Source organism: Sphaeramia orbicularis, chromosome 14 (assembly GCF_902148855.1).
Source record: "Sphaeramia orbicularis chromosome 14, fSphaOr1.1, whole genome shotgun sequence".
NCBI lineage: Eukaryota > Metazoa > Chordata > Actinopteri > Kurtiformes > Apogonidae > Sphaeramia > Sphaeramia orbicularis.
In genome coordinates, this window is record NC_043970.1 from 17,406,728 (window position 1) to 17,422,146 (window position 15,419).

At 34.3% G+C, this 15,419-nt stretch overlaps 1 protein-coding gene across 3 annotated transcripts in view; it reads left to right on the forward strand.

The window, feature by feature from the left end:
- The window catches only part of gtf2ird1 (GTF2I repeat domain containing 1), a 56,332-nt gene extending 50,877 nt beyond the window's left edge, over positions 1 to 5,455 (forward strand). For all 3 annotated transcript variants that reach the window (XM_030154383.1, XM_030154382.1, XM_030154385.1), the window contains exons 25-27: positions 105 to 142; positions 231 to 340; positions 4,452 to 5,455. In XM_030154383.1, coding sequence (XP_030010243.1) covers positions 105 to 142; positions 231 to 340; positions 4,452 to 4,520 — 217 coding nt within the window. In that variant the 3' untranslated portion in view covers positions 4,521 to 5,455. The remainder of the gene's footprint in view (positions 1 to 104; positions 143 to 230; positions 341 to 4,451) is intronic.
- The last annotated feature ends 9,964 nt before the right edge of the window (positions 5,456 to 15,419 follow it).

The following is a 15,419-nucleotide window of genomic DNA, read 5'->3' on the forward strand; positions in this document are numbered from 1 at the left end:
AAAGAATGGAGTCAAAGGATTTTTTTTTTTCTTTTTCACTGCAAAATGTTTGTATGAATACTACTCAAAAGGAAATTTTTGTTTTTTGTGTCTGCCTCTCACAGGCCTTTTGCAGAAATCTGTAGTCAGGCGTGTAACACAGGTAGGTGCACTTTGACCTCCTCATGTTTAAAGCTAAGCAGTGCTCGGAGCGTTTTTGCATTAACACCGACTGGTTTTTACGCCCGCAGTAGGAACAGAAGCCCCCACCAACCGACGAAAACGCAAAAGAGTCCAAGAGAGCAGCCGGGTACCGCCCTCCTCTGAGCTGGGACTATCAACCAATCAGATTCCAGTCATGGTACGTATGAAAGAGAGAAGTTCATAATACAAGCAACTACTGACATCCTTAAACGATTCACCCAGAACAAAGTGAGTTAACCTGAACCTGAACCAAACCAATCCTCAGTGTGGACTCAAACATCTAAAAAGTATTCAGAAATTCATAGTATTTTTGCAAATGTTCTGAGATTGGATTTGAATCAATAGTTTTGCTTGTAAATTTATAACAATTTGTCAACTAATCCTCTAAATCATGTGTGTCCAACTCATTTTAGTTCAGGGGCCACATACAGTCCAAATCTCCAGTAAAATAATAGCATAATAAACTATAAATAATAACTAGACATTTTTCTTGTTTTGATGCAAAAAAGTAAATATGCAGTTTTAACAATAATGTGCCTGTTTTTATCATTTACACATGTACATTATAACTCACAGATCTCATTGGATCTACAAAGACACATAACATTTGGTAATACAAATAATATTGTTAAAATTCCACTTATTTTTCTTAAGACATTTCAGTTTGTTAATGGATGTTTAGATTATTCACAATTTTGGTGAAAAAATAGTTTGTAAATATAAACATTTTCATCATGACATTTTGCATTTCTACTCTAAAACAAAGACAAAATTGGGAGTTGACATTATTTACAAGTTATGATAGTATTTTACTGGTCTGACCCGCTTTAGATTAAATTGGTCTGTATGTGGAACCTGAACTAAACTCGATTTGACACCCTTTTCTGTTAATATCTTTAGAGTAGCTTTTTCACTTTGCAAATTCATCCTGCGACCCAGATTGGCCCCTTTGGCGAGGCAGTTTTGGCCTGCAGGCCATGTGTTTGACACCCCTGCTCTAAATCAGTCATAATAAAGTTGATGTCACAGATCGCAGAAAAAAGGTGAGAGGTCATCTCACCTTTTTTCCACCATTGACCGATTTCCACAGCCAATCAAAAGGAGTAACAGAGATGAGACAGGCTGGACTTTTACGCAGCGGACCTGTGTTCTGGAATCAAAGGGGCGGTGATGCAGTGCAGCATATAGTGTGACGTATAACTTGTGCTTTGGAAATACCCTGAGCATAGAGGGGTTGCCTCTCAAAACAATGGAGGACAAACAGAATGCAGCAAATGTTAGCATGGATAAAGTCCTCCACCTGAAGTGACAACAGCCTCTTCTGGTTGTGTTGATACGTTTGTTTACTGTACACGGCCCGCACTCATTTTTAAATCCCCCCGTAATACGTCATCAAAACGTCACACCTTGGTTGCGAAACGAGAGGTGTTCCTTTTACATAGCGTTCTGTAATCATGATTCCGCCTTTATCACAGCTCTGTTACTACCTCCAGAGGTGTTACAGAGCCGCGATAAAGGTGGGACCAAATGATCCCACCATTTCGTTTACATAGACGTTCTGGAATAAAGGCAAAATATTCCCGGAACAGAAATGCTGTGTAAAAGGGGCTACTGTCAGTATCTAATGGTACAGAGACATCATTTAGTGTCCCATTCAGAGCTGTGGGGACACATCCCAGCTAGCATGTGTAGCTTTGGTGTTTATGTAAACATAGTTGACATCTACTATGGGTAAGTGCAAGTTCAACGACATCTGGCTGGAGTTGAAGACTAAGTGTTTGGTTAAAGCCTGTTGAAAATATCAGATTAGAAGCCTGATGCATGCTGGGCCAGAAAGTGCTCAAATTAGGAATTAAAAAAGCATTAGAGTTGTATCAAAAACAAAAAAAAAACACAGAAAAGTGCCGGTCAACGCCTGCTCTCAGGAGCACACCAAGAGGTGGGTGTTAAATACACTCTGGATGTATCTGTGGTTCCACCACAGCTGAGGGTAATTATATAACACCCCCCCCTCCCCAGTTCATTTAAATCCCTGTTAATGTTTGGGTTTTTTTGGGTCCACATCAGTTTTTTTTATACATTTACTGGGTGCTGAGGGGTTCTACCACCAAAGCACCTTCTGCAACTGGTTTTTGGTCCATGTTTGTCTATTTGTTTTGTTAGTTCCCCCCAGTTCTGCCCCAAACATTTCCTTTGTTAATGGGAAATGTAACAGTGGGTGTTAAAATTGAATTCATAAAGGTCTTAATGATCTTACTACGTCTGCAGAAACCCAGGATAAATGTGGAAGTGTCCCTTCAAATGTAGGGTTCAGGACCCATAAAGACTCAAACAGCCACCGGCGACCAAAACCATCTACTGATCTAAATTGTTTAATACCCGTTGATCCACTAACCCAATCAATCCATGTAAATAATTGGTGTAAAATGCAGTTTATCATCTTTTCATGGTCATTAGATATGACCCATGTGGACGTTCAGAGGCTGCATAGTGAATGTGGAAACACCGTCATCTTCTACAGCATTGATTCACCAGTAAAACCCATGGAGTTGGATCAATGACAGTGGATGGAGACACTTGTTTTATGTTCAGTTAATGAAAGATTTTGCCAAAAAATTCACTTTTCCTTGGTTTTCTTTGTTTCTGATATAATAAACCCCAAGTTTAATCTGAGCTTTTATGAAGATTTACTTGATCAGCAAATTAAATAATAGAAAATACCTGATTTTGACTGAAAAAATGCAAAACAGAAGATAATATTATACAAAAAAAGGGTGATAAATCACTTAAAAAGGTTAAGTAGAGAGAAAAGTCATTCGGGAACGGATACAAAAGTAGCGCTAGGTCTTAGTCTTTATGAGTTAAGGGGGTTTTATGCATCAGAGATATTCCAAACTCTCAACAGTAGGGAGTGTACCAGAACACATTTAGTTCTACCAAACCACCAACAAATCAACCCTATGTATGCACAGACTGTATCAATCACTGGATAACATATAAACATATAAAGCTCATGGTTTACACACATTTGTATCAAATTTTCTACCTCAAAGAAAAAAAATCCACCAGTTTTTTTGACAGCCAGTGAAAATCACACTCTGATGCTTTTTGATTAAACATGTGAAAGTAAAAATACTACATATAGCCCTTTTATCCACATATGGAGGTCTCCCCTAAATTTGAGAAACATGTTTAATCATTAAATCAGTGGTTTCCAACCTTTTTTGGCTCATGACCCCATTTTAACATCACAAATTTCTGGTGACCCCAGACATTCAAAATGGAGACTTTTTTTGCTAAATTTAATTTGTTTTTGATCATGTAATAGTTTACTATACTATGTTGCAAATGAACATTAATTTTAGACGACATTTAGTCTATATAATGTATATTATTATGGACAGAGGCAGAAAAGCCAGGTGTAGATTACTGCACAAAGAGAGAATTTGATTTTCCTTGGTCAGGATATGTACAGTCAGTCCAGCTTGGATTTACAAGGCTGACAATTAACACTGAACAAACAAGAACTCAAACTATGAATTATGAAAGAGCTGCAGCATCTGAAACTGACCACAATGAACATTTGAAAGATAAACAGTACCACAGTGCTTCAGTTTCAGCTTCAGTTTGTCATGTCTTTTATGGAGTGGGATTGTTTTTCTCAACTCACCATATATTTTTTATTAATACGTTTTTATTTTTATCAATTACTTGAAATTTCAGGCGACCCCATTTGAATTCCAGGTGACCCCATGTGGGGTCCTGACCCCAAGGTTGAAAAATACTGCAGTTAATGTTTCATGCAGGTGTAAATGCAGTATAGTCTACTACAGGGGTGTCCAACTCCGGTCCTCGAGGGTCGGTGTCCTGCATGTTTTAGATATTTCCCTCTTCCGTCACACCTGGAAGCCATTACATCATTATCAGGCTTCTGCAGAGCTGATCATTAATATAAGAGGGACATATCTAAAACATGCAGGAAACCAGCCCTCGAGGACCGGAGTTGGACACCCCTGGTCTAGTATCTGCTCCAACTTCTTCTTGGTGCAAATTCTCAAGTTGATGGTAAAACTAACCTGTTTCACGACGGTCTAATTCCAGCTCACATTCCCTGTTAGCGGGTATGAGTTGAGCCACGTTTGTACGTTCTAGAAGCTGATCTTGAATCTGTATTGTGAGTTAAGGTCGACCACCTCCTTGTACTAATGGAAGTGTTTTGTCCTCTGTATGGCTGACGCCCCTGTGTTTGTGTTTGTGTCTGTCTGCAGCAGTGGCCCATGTACATGGTGGACTACAGCGGAGTGAATGTGCAGGTTCCTGGGAAAGTCAATTACTGAAGAACAAACCTCAACTGCAGCAAAGGGATAAAAGGAGGAGTTTGTCAAAGTGATATTTATGACTCTTCAACATGCGACACTAACACTTTGTCAGAGTGCGACGACTAAACACATCTGTGGACTGAACTGAATGAGCTGAAGGTTTGACTCGTCCCGCTGTGGAACGGCAGAATGTATGTGGATCTGAGCGCCACAGGGCAAACGCTTGGCTTGTTTTCTGCCTCCTGACAGAACGGCTATCAGTTTAGTTTTCTTCTAAAGCTGATAATGACAGTAATGTTCTTTTTTTTTTTTTTACAGAGCTCAAGACGTTTCTAAAGTTATTTGCCCTCGCTTTTACAAAGTGTCCAACCACTGAGGTCGTGGTGTTGGATCCAGCGTTTGATTGCAATGTATTACTGACAAAAAAAATGTCTTTGATAGCGATCTGGTTCCATAGTATTCAGATGTTTGTACTTTTTATTTATTATATTTATTAAAATATAACATTATGTGCAGGGATGTAAAATACATTGTTCTGTTATACAGCTCCTCAAGGAACTATCATGACACTAACACAGACGCTACGAGTCTCCTAACTACAGGTAGCCAACATCAATCAAATTAAAGTGCAGAAATGAAGTGTCTTAATTGTGCGTCGCAGTGGCCGCGAGCCACCACAAATTAAAGATGACAAAATAGAGTTCACCTGAAAGCAGCAGGATGGAACCGCAGTACAAGACCTTCACTAAACCCCCCTCCCTCAGCCTTTTTTATGTTAGCATCACATTAACAATATGTAAAATATCTCATTTAAAGTCAGCCTGAATGTATCATGTAAAGGAAAGAATGGTATGTTATTCTGCAATGACTGTCTCTGGACTAACGATATTTAATATGCTGTACCTTAACGCCAATTAGGCCTTTGAAATAAAATGTGTTGCCTTGCACTTTCACTTTGTCAGTTTTATTAAGTTTTATTTTTTCATTAACCTTTAGATGTGACTGGACCCCACACTCTTCCATAACTGGGTCTAAAATGACCTGGGTTAAAATCAATATGTTTTTATGCCACTTTTGTCATTTTCTCATGTTAAAAATGATCATTTGTCTTATATTTTGGTCCACAAAAGAATGATTTCATCTTTGAATTTCTTTTTTTTTACATTTCTAACAATTTCAAAATGTTTTGAAAATTTGAAAAGCGAAGTGTGTATATATATTTATAGGGTGGGGAAGCAAAATTTACAATATTTTCAGGCAGGGATTGAAAGACAGTGTATGACCAACTAGTTTATTGAAAGTCATGAGAATTTATTTGCCACAAGAAAATTGACATAATAGAAAATGTTTTTATTCTGTGTGTCCTCCTCCTTTCTCAATAACTGCCTTCACACGCTTCCTGAAACTTGCGCAAGTGTTCCTCAAATATTCGGGTGACAACTTCTCCCATTCTTCTTTAATAGTATCTTCCAGACTTTCTCGTAATAGTTTAGCTCATAGTCATTCTCTTCTTTCCATTATAAACAGTCTTTATGGACACTCCAACTATTTTTGAAATCTCCTTTGGTGTGACGAGTGCATTCAGCAAATCACACACTCTTTGACGTTTGCTTTCCTGATTACTCATATGGGCAAAAGTTTCTGAAAAGGTATGGATAATAGTGTTAGGTATGATTTTGACATCAATATATGTTTGGTTTCAAAACAATGGACGTAGTGCCTGCTGAGAAAAAACAACTAAATGTTCATTGTAAATTTTGCTTCCCCACCCTGTATAAAGTATACAGGGGTTGGACAAAATAATGGAAACACCTTAAAACATCAACAAAATATAATTTAATATGGTGTGGGTCCGCCTTTTGCGGCAATTACAGCCTCAATTCTCCGAGGTATTGATTCATACAACTTGTGAATTGTTTCCAAAGGAATTTTAAGCCATTCTTCAGTTAGAATACCCTCCAACTCTTTTACAGACGATGGCGGTGGAAATCGACGTCTTACTTGAATCTCTAAAACTGACCATAAATGCTCAATAATGTTGAGGTCTGGGGACTGTGCCGGCCATACGAGATGCTCAACTCCATTAGAATGTTCCTCATGCCATTCTTTAACAATTCTAGCTGTATGGATTGGGGCATTATCATCTTGAGGTGAAGGTGTTTCCATTATTTTGTCCAACCCCTGTATAACAGCAATAGAACATCCAATTAGTGGGTGAGTCCTTTGGTTTTGCTGTAGAACGAATAAATGCGAGTCATTTTTGACCCACTTATGGAAGCCTGCAGTAGTAATACAAAAACTACAATTTCATAAAATCAATAAAAGGTGAGTTGAAAATTTAAATAGCATAATGTCAAAAACATGTTTTTGAGGAAAACCTAGAGTATAAAATAACTTGATTACAAAGATTTTGAAGGAAAACAACCTCACCGGGCCATTTTTGACCCACTTAATGCAAATAAGAGTCAGCAGAGTCCAGCCGTTAAGTGTGTTGTGTTCAAGTGTTGAACAGCTCAGAGGCTCATGTACTTTTTACTCAAAACTTAGTTCAGACTGTAGGCAAATGTGGCCCAAATCGGATTTTTTTTGCCCATATGTAACCTGTATCTGATCTGTTACAGACAGTTTGAACAACACAAATCAGATTTTTTCAAATCCAACCCAGGCCACTCTCATATGTGGTCCTATATCTGACAAGTATCTGATATTTTGTAATGTGACTTCAGTCTGAACAGCCAGGTCGCATTTATCCGACTTTTACGTCATTGAAATGCAACAAACATCTCAATTCCGCACACCAGGAGGAAGAGGGTTTTTTTTTTTCTCAACTTTATTAATCCAAATCTGGCCAAACATTTTAAAGAATTCCATAGAGAAACACTTTTTTTTTCCCAGACTGAGCATCAACATCAAACTTAAGCTGAATAGTATTTGTAAAGAACATTATACAGGGTGGGGAAGCAAAATTTACAATATTTTGAGGCAGGGATTGAAAGACAGTGTATGACCAATTAGTTTATTGAAAGTCATGAGAATTTATTTGCCACAAGAAAATTGACATAATAGAAAATTTTTTTATTCTATGTGTCCTCCTTTTTCAATAACTGCCTTCACACGCTTCCTGAAACTTGCACAAGTGTTCCTCAAATATTTGGGTGACAACTTCTCCCATTCTTCTTTAATAGTATCTTTAACAAAGTCCACATTGCTGTGTGATGTTCTATTGGTAGCATGTTCTAAAACGCCCCAAATAACATAATCCAGAGGGTTTAGATCTGGGCTAGAAGGCGGCCATAAACATGATTCCCAAAAATTGCTAAAGTTGGATTTGTTGCTGTTGTCAACAAGTGTTTTGGTGTTCTTGTGTAAGATTTTAACTTCAAATCATATTTTACTGCATTTCTAACGGTCTTGTTGTCTACCTCAAGTTCAGTTGCCATTTTTCTCATGGATTTGGTTGGATCCGTTAGGATTTTGGATTTGAGAGCTTTAACCCTTTCATGCACAAATTATGAAAACCTTAGTCAAGATTTTTTTCTTCAGTATTTAGCCATGAAAAAAACAATGCAATTGAGTTTTTTTTTTCTATGGAGTTACAAAAATATCCATGCATTTAATTTTTGAAGTAAAGAAACGTGTTTAAAACCCAATATCAGCAAGTGATATGAAAACAATGAAATAAAAACATTTTTAATGCTGCTAATCTGATGTCTTCTCACATTTTAACATATTCTAATGCTAGTAATTACTCACTTCATGGAGATAATATGCAAAAAAAAAACCTTGTCTAACAAATAACAATTGATTTAAACTCAAACATGTTCGTGCAGATCAGGTTTACCAATAATAGTGAAGTTACAGCGATGATCTGAATTACAGTGTATGGGATGGTGCATAAGTGTCCGCTGTGTTGGCTGATATGGAACTAAAACAACAAAACCCATTAAAATACAAGAGAACAGCTGGAGAAGAACTGTCCACTGGAGTGGACAGTGCATAAAAGGGTTAATAAAAGCTTTGGTACGTTTTTTGTTGCTTCCTCCACTTCCAGACTTTCTCGTAATAGTTTTGCTCATAGTCATTCTCTTCTTTCCATTATAAACAGTCTTTATGGACACTCCAACTATTTTTGAAATCTCCTTTGGTGTGACGAGTGCATTCAGCAAATCACACACTCTTTGACGTTTGCTTTCCTGATTACTCATATGGGCAAAAGTTTCTGAAAAGGTATGGATAATAGTGTTAGGTATGATTATGACATCAATATATGTTTGGTTTCAAAACAATTGACGTAGCTGACGTGCTGAGAAAAAACAACTAAATGTTCATTGTAAATTTTGCTTCCCCACCCTGTATATAAAAGAATCAACTGATAAAGTCACAAAAATGTAATCAATTTTGTGAGAAGATCAAATTTTTCAAAATCAAATTAGCAAAAAAAAACCCTGACCTGATTGAAAAAAACAGATGTCATTTTTGGATTTAGTGGTGCAAAATGGTCCTAATTCAGTTGAAAAAAACTAGACAACTTGCAAAAAACATGTTTTGTAATCAGAGGAGATCCACTCAGTCAGTCCTGTCCAGCTTCAGTCCAATCACATACATTCTGTTCATACAAATGCAGGTTTAGGATTTTTTTTTTCCCCATATTTTTTATTATTCACATTTTGCATGATCTAGCTCTGGACAGTCCTCTGTGCTCCTGCTGGTTGCTTTTTGCAAAAATACATCATTTACAAATTCTATAAATATGACAAATAATAGACATAAAATCAAAATAATAATAGAATCTGAGTTTATTAAAGACAGAATGAGTGTGTCCTGTAGAAAAGTAACGGATGATCAATGCCAGATACATGGAAGAATGAGGAGAAAATACATGATAATGAGACTGTGACATGATTTCAGCTGTTTATGCTCATCTGTCAGGGACTGTCCAGGGCAGTTCAATCATTACATTTTCTTTTACTCTTGTTTTATGAAATTATTGGTATTTTTGGAGCATAGTGTCAACCCAGCAGCCTGCATCACATGCTTCCTTATCACACTGTAGGGATGGAACAATTACCGGTACAACGATAAACCACAGTCAGATTCCCCACAGTTCGTATGACTGTTTCAGTTCTGATTTTCATGATGACCGTGTTTGATTAGTGCGTTTTGAAAGAGAGAGAGAGAGAGAGACTATCTATCTATCTATCTATCTATCTATCTATCTATCTATCTATCTATCTATCTATCTATCTATCTATCTATCTATCTATCTATCTATCTATCTATCTATCTATCTATCTATCTATCGTTCTATCTTTCTATCGTTCTATCTAACTATCTATCTATCTATCTATCTATCGTTCTATCTATCTATCGTTCTATCGTTCTATCTATCGTTCTATCTTTCTATCGTTCTATCGTTCTATCTATCTATCTATCGTTCTATCTAGCTATCTATCTATCTATCTATCTATCGTTCTATCGTTCTATCGTTCTATCTATCTATCTATCTATCTATCTATCTATCGTTCTATCGTTCTATCGTTCGTTCTATCTTTCTATCGTTCTATCGTTCTATCGTTCTATCTATTGTTCTGTCGTTCTATCTATCTATCTATCTGTCTATTGTTCTATCTATCGTTCTATCTATCTATCTATTGTTCTGTCGTTCTATCTATCTATCTATCTATCTATCTATCTATTGTTCTATCTATCGTTCTATCTTTCTATCGTTCTATCTATCTATCTATCTATCTATCTATCTATCTATCTATCTATCTATCTATCTATCTATCTATCTATCTATCGTTCTATCGTTCTATCGTTCTATCTATCTATCTATCTATCTATCTATCTATCTATCTATCTATCTATCTATCTATCTATCTATCGTTCTATCGTTCTATCGTTCTATCTATCTATCTATCTATCTATCTATTGTTCTATCTATCGTTCTATCTATCTATCTATCTATCTATCTATCTATCTATCTGTCTATTGTTCTATCTATCTATCTATCTATCTGTCTATTGTTCTATCTATCTATCTATCTATCTATCTATCTATCTATCTATCTATCTATCTATCTATCGTTCTATCGTTCTATCGTTCTATCGTTCTATCTATCGTTCTATCTTTCTATCGGTCTATCGTTCTATCTATCTATCTATTGTTCTGTCGTTCTATCTATCTATCTATCTATCTATCTATCTATCTATCTATCTATCTATCTATCTATCTGTCTATTGTTCTATCTATCGTTCTATCGTTCTATCTATCTATCTATCTATTGTTCTATCTATCGTTCTATCTTTCTATCGTTCTATCTATCTATCTATCTATCTATCTATCTATCTATCTATCTATCTATCTATCGTTCTATCGTTCTATCGTTCTATCTATCTATCTATCGTTCTATCGTTCTATCGTTCTATCTATCTATCTATCTATCTATCTATCTATTGTTCTATCTATCGTTCTATCTTTCTATCGTTCTATCTATCTATCTATCGTTCTATCTATCTATCTATCTATCTATCTATCTATCTATCTATCTATCTATCTATCTATCTATCTATCGTTCTATCGTTCTATCGTTCTATCTATCTATCTATCTATCTATCTATCTATCTGTCTATTGTTCTATCTATCGTTCTATCGTTCTATCTATCTATCTATCTATCTATCTATCTATCTATCTATCTATCTATCTATCGTTCTATCTATCTATCTATCGTTCTATCTATCTATCTATCTATCTATCTATCTATCTATCTATCTATCTATCTATCTATCTATCTATCTATCTATCTATCTATCTGTCTATTGTTCTATCTATCTATCTATCTATCGTTCTATCGTTCTATCGTTCTATCTATCGTTCTATCTTTCTATCGTTCTATCTATCTATCTATCTATCTATCTATCTATCTGTCTATTGTTCTATCTATCGTTCTATCGTTCTATCTATCTATCTATCTATCTATCTATTGTTCTATCTATCGTTCTATCTTTCTATCGTTCTATCTATCTATCTATCTATCTATCTGTCTATTGTTCTATCTATCTATCTATCTATCTATCGTTCTATCGTTCTATCGTTCTATCGTTCTATCTATCGTTCTATCTTTCTATCGTTCTATCGTTCTATCTATCTATTGTTCTGTCGTTCTATCTATCTATCTATCTATCTATCTATCTATCTATCTGTCTATTGTTCTATCTATCGTTCTATCGTTCTATCTGTCTATCTATCTATCTATCTATCTATCTATCTATCTATCTATCTATCTATCTATCTATCTATCTATCTATCTATCTATCGTTCTATCGTTCTATCGTTCTATCTATCTATCTATCGTTCTATCGTTCTATCGTTCTATCTATCTATCTATCTATCTATCTATCTATTGTTCTATCTATCGTTCTATCTTTCTATCGTTCTATCTATCTATCTATCGTTCTATCGTTCTATCTATCTATCTATCTATCTATCGTTCTATCTATCTATCTATCTATCTATCTATCTATCTATCTGTCTATTGTTCTATCTATCGTTCTATCGTTCTATCTATCTATCTATCTATCTATCTATCTATCTATCTATCTATCTATCTATCTATCTATCTATCTATCTATCGTTCTATCTATCTATCTATCTATCTATCGTTCTATCTATCTATCTATCTATCTATCTATCTATCTATCTATCTATCTATCTATCTATCTATCTATCTATCTATCTATCTATCTGTCTATTGTTCTATCTATCTATCTATCTATCTATCTATCTATCTATCTATCTATCTATCTATCTATCTATCTATCTATCTGTCTATTGTTCTATCTATCGTTCTATCGTTCTATCTATCTATCTATCTATCTATTGTTCTATCTATCGTTCTATCTTTCTATCGTTCTATCTATCTATCTATCTATCTATCTATCTATCTATCTATCTATCTATCTATCTATCTATCTATCTGTCTATTGTTCTATCTATCTATCTATCTATCGTTCTATCGTTCTATCGTTCTATCTATCGTTCTATCTTTCTATCGTTCTATCGTTCTATCTATCTATTGTTCTGTCGTTCTATCTATCTATCTATCTATCTATCTATCTGTCTATTGTTCTATCTATCGTTCTATCGTTCTATCTATCTATCTATCTATCTATCTATCTATTGTTCTATCTATCGTTCTATCGTTCTATCTATCTATCTATCTATCTATCTATCGTTCTATCTATCTATCTATCTATCTATCTATCTATCTATCTATCTATCTATCTATCTATCTATCTATCTATCTATCTATCTATCTATCTATCTATCTATCTATCGTTCTATCTATCTATCTATCTATCTATCTATCTATCTATCTATCTATCTATCTATCTGTCTATTGTTCTATCTATCTATCTATCTATCTATCTATCTATCTGTCTATTGTTCTATCTATCGTTCTATCGTTCTATCTATCTATCTATCTATCTATCTATCTATTGTTCTATCTATCGTTCTATCGTTCTATCTATCTATCTATCTATCTATCTATCTATCGTTCTATCTATCTATCTATCGTTCTATCTATCTATCTATCTATCTATCTATCTATCTATCTATCTATCTATCTATCTATCTATCTATCTATCTATCTATCTATCTATCTATCTGTCTATTGTTCTATCTATCTATCTATCTATCTATCTATCTATCTATCGTTCTATCGTTCTATCGTTCTATCGTTCTATCTATCGTTCTATCTTTCTATCGTTCTATCGTTCTATCTATCTATTGTTCTGTCGTTCTATCTATCTATCTATCTATCTATCTATCTATCTATCTATCTATCTATCTGTCTATTGTTCTATCTATCGTTCTATCGTTCTATCTATCTATCTATCTATTGTTCTATCTATCGTTCTATCTTTCTATCGTTCTATCGTTCTATCTATCTATCTATCTATCTATCTATCTATCTATCTATCTATCGTTCTATCGTTCTATCGTTCTATCTATCTATCTATCTATCTATCTATCTATCTATCTATCTATCTATCGTTCTATCGTTCTATCGTTCTATCTATCTATCTATCTATCTATTGTTCTATCTATCGTTCTATCTTTCTATCGTTCTATCTATCTATCTATCTATCTATCTATCTATCTATCTATCTATCTATCTGTCTATTGTTCTATCTATCGTTCTATCGTTCTATCTATCTATCTATCTATCTATTGTTCTATCTATCGTTCTATCGTTCTATCTATCTATCTATCTATCTATCTATCTATCTATCTATCTATCGTTCTATCTATCTATCTATCTATCTATCTATCTATCTATCTATCTATCTATCTATCTATCTATCTATCGTTCTATCTATCTATCTATCTATCTATCGTTCTATCTATCTATCTATCTATCTATCTATCTATCTATCTATCTATCTATCTATCTGTCTATTGTTCTATCTATCTATCTATCTATCGTTCTATCGTTCTATCGTTCTATCGTTCTATCTATCGTTCTATCTTTCTATCGTTCTATCGTTCTATCTATCTATTGTTCTGTCGTTCTATCTATCTATCTATCTATCTGTCTATTGTTCTATCTATCGTTCTATCGTTCTATCTATCTATCTATCTATCTATTGTTCTATCTATCGTTCTATCTTTCTATCGTTCTATCGTTCTATCTATCTATCTATCTATCTATCTATCTATCTATCTATCTATCTATCGTTCTATCTATCTATCTATCTATCTATCTATCTATCTATCTATCTATCTATCTATCGTTCTATCGTTCTATCGTTCTATCGTTCTATCTATCGTTCTATCTTTCTATCGTTCTATCGTTCTATCTATCTATTGTTCTGTCGTTCTATCTTTCTATCTATCTATCTATCTATCTATCTGTCTATTGTTCTATCTATCGTTCTATCGTTCTATCTATCTATCTATCTATCTATTGTTCTATCTATCGTTCTATCTTTCTATCGTTCTATCGTTCTATCTATCTATCTATCTATCTATCTATCTATCTATCGTTCTATCTATCTATCTATCTATCTATCTATCTATCTATCTATTGTTCTATCTATCGTTCTATCTTTCTATCGTTCTATCGTTCTATCTATCTATCTATCTATCTGTCTATTGTTCTATCTATCGTTCTATCTATCTATCTATCTATCTATCTATCTATCTATCTATCTATCTATCTATCTGTCTATTGTTCTATCTATCGTTCTATCGTTCTATCTATCTATCTATCTATCTATCTATCTATCTATCTGTCTATTGTTCTATCTATCGTTCTATCTATCTATCTATCTATCTATCTATCTATCTATCTATCTATCTATCTATCTATCTATCTATCTATCTATCGTTCTATCGTTCTATCGTTCTATCTATTGTTCTGTCGTTCTATCTATCTATCTATCTATCTATCTATCTATCTATCTATCTATCTATCTATCTGTCTATTGTTCTATCGTTCTATCGTTCTATCTATCTATCTATTCTATCTATCGTTCTATCTATCGTTCTATCTTTCTATCGTTCTATCGTTCTATCATTCTGTCTATCATTCTCTTTCTATCTATCTATCTATCTATCTATCTATCTATCTATCTATTGTTCTATCTATCGTTCTATCGATCTATCTATCTATCTATCTATCTATCTATCTATCTATCTATCTATCGTTCTATCGTTCTATCGTTCTATCGTTCTATCTATTGTTCTGTCGTTCTATCTATCTATCTATCTATCTGTCTATTGTTCTATCGCTCTATCGTTCTATCTATCTATCTATTCTATCTATCGTTCTATCTATCGTTCTATCTTTCTATCGTTCTATCATTCTGTCTATCATTCTCTTTCTATCTATCTATCTATCTATCTATCTA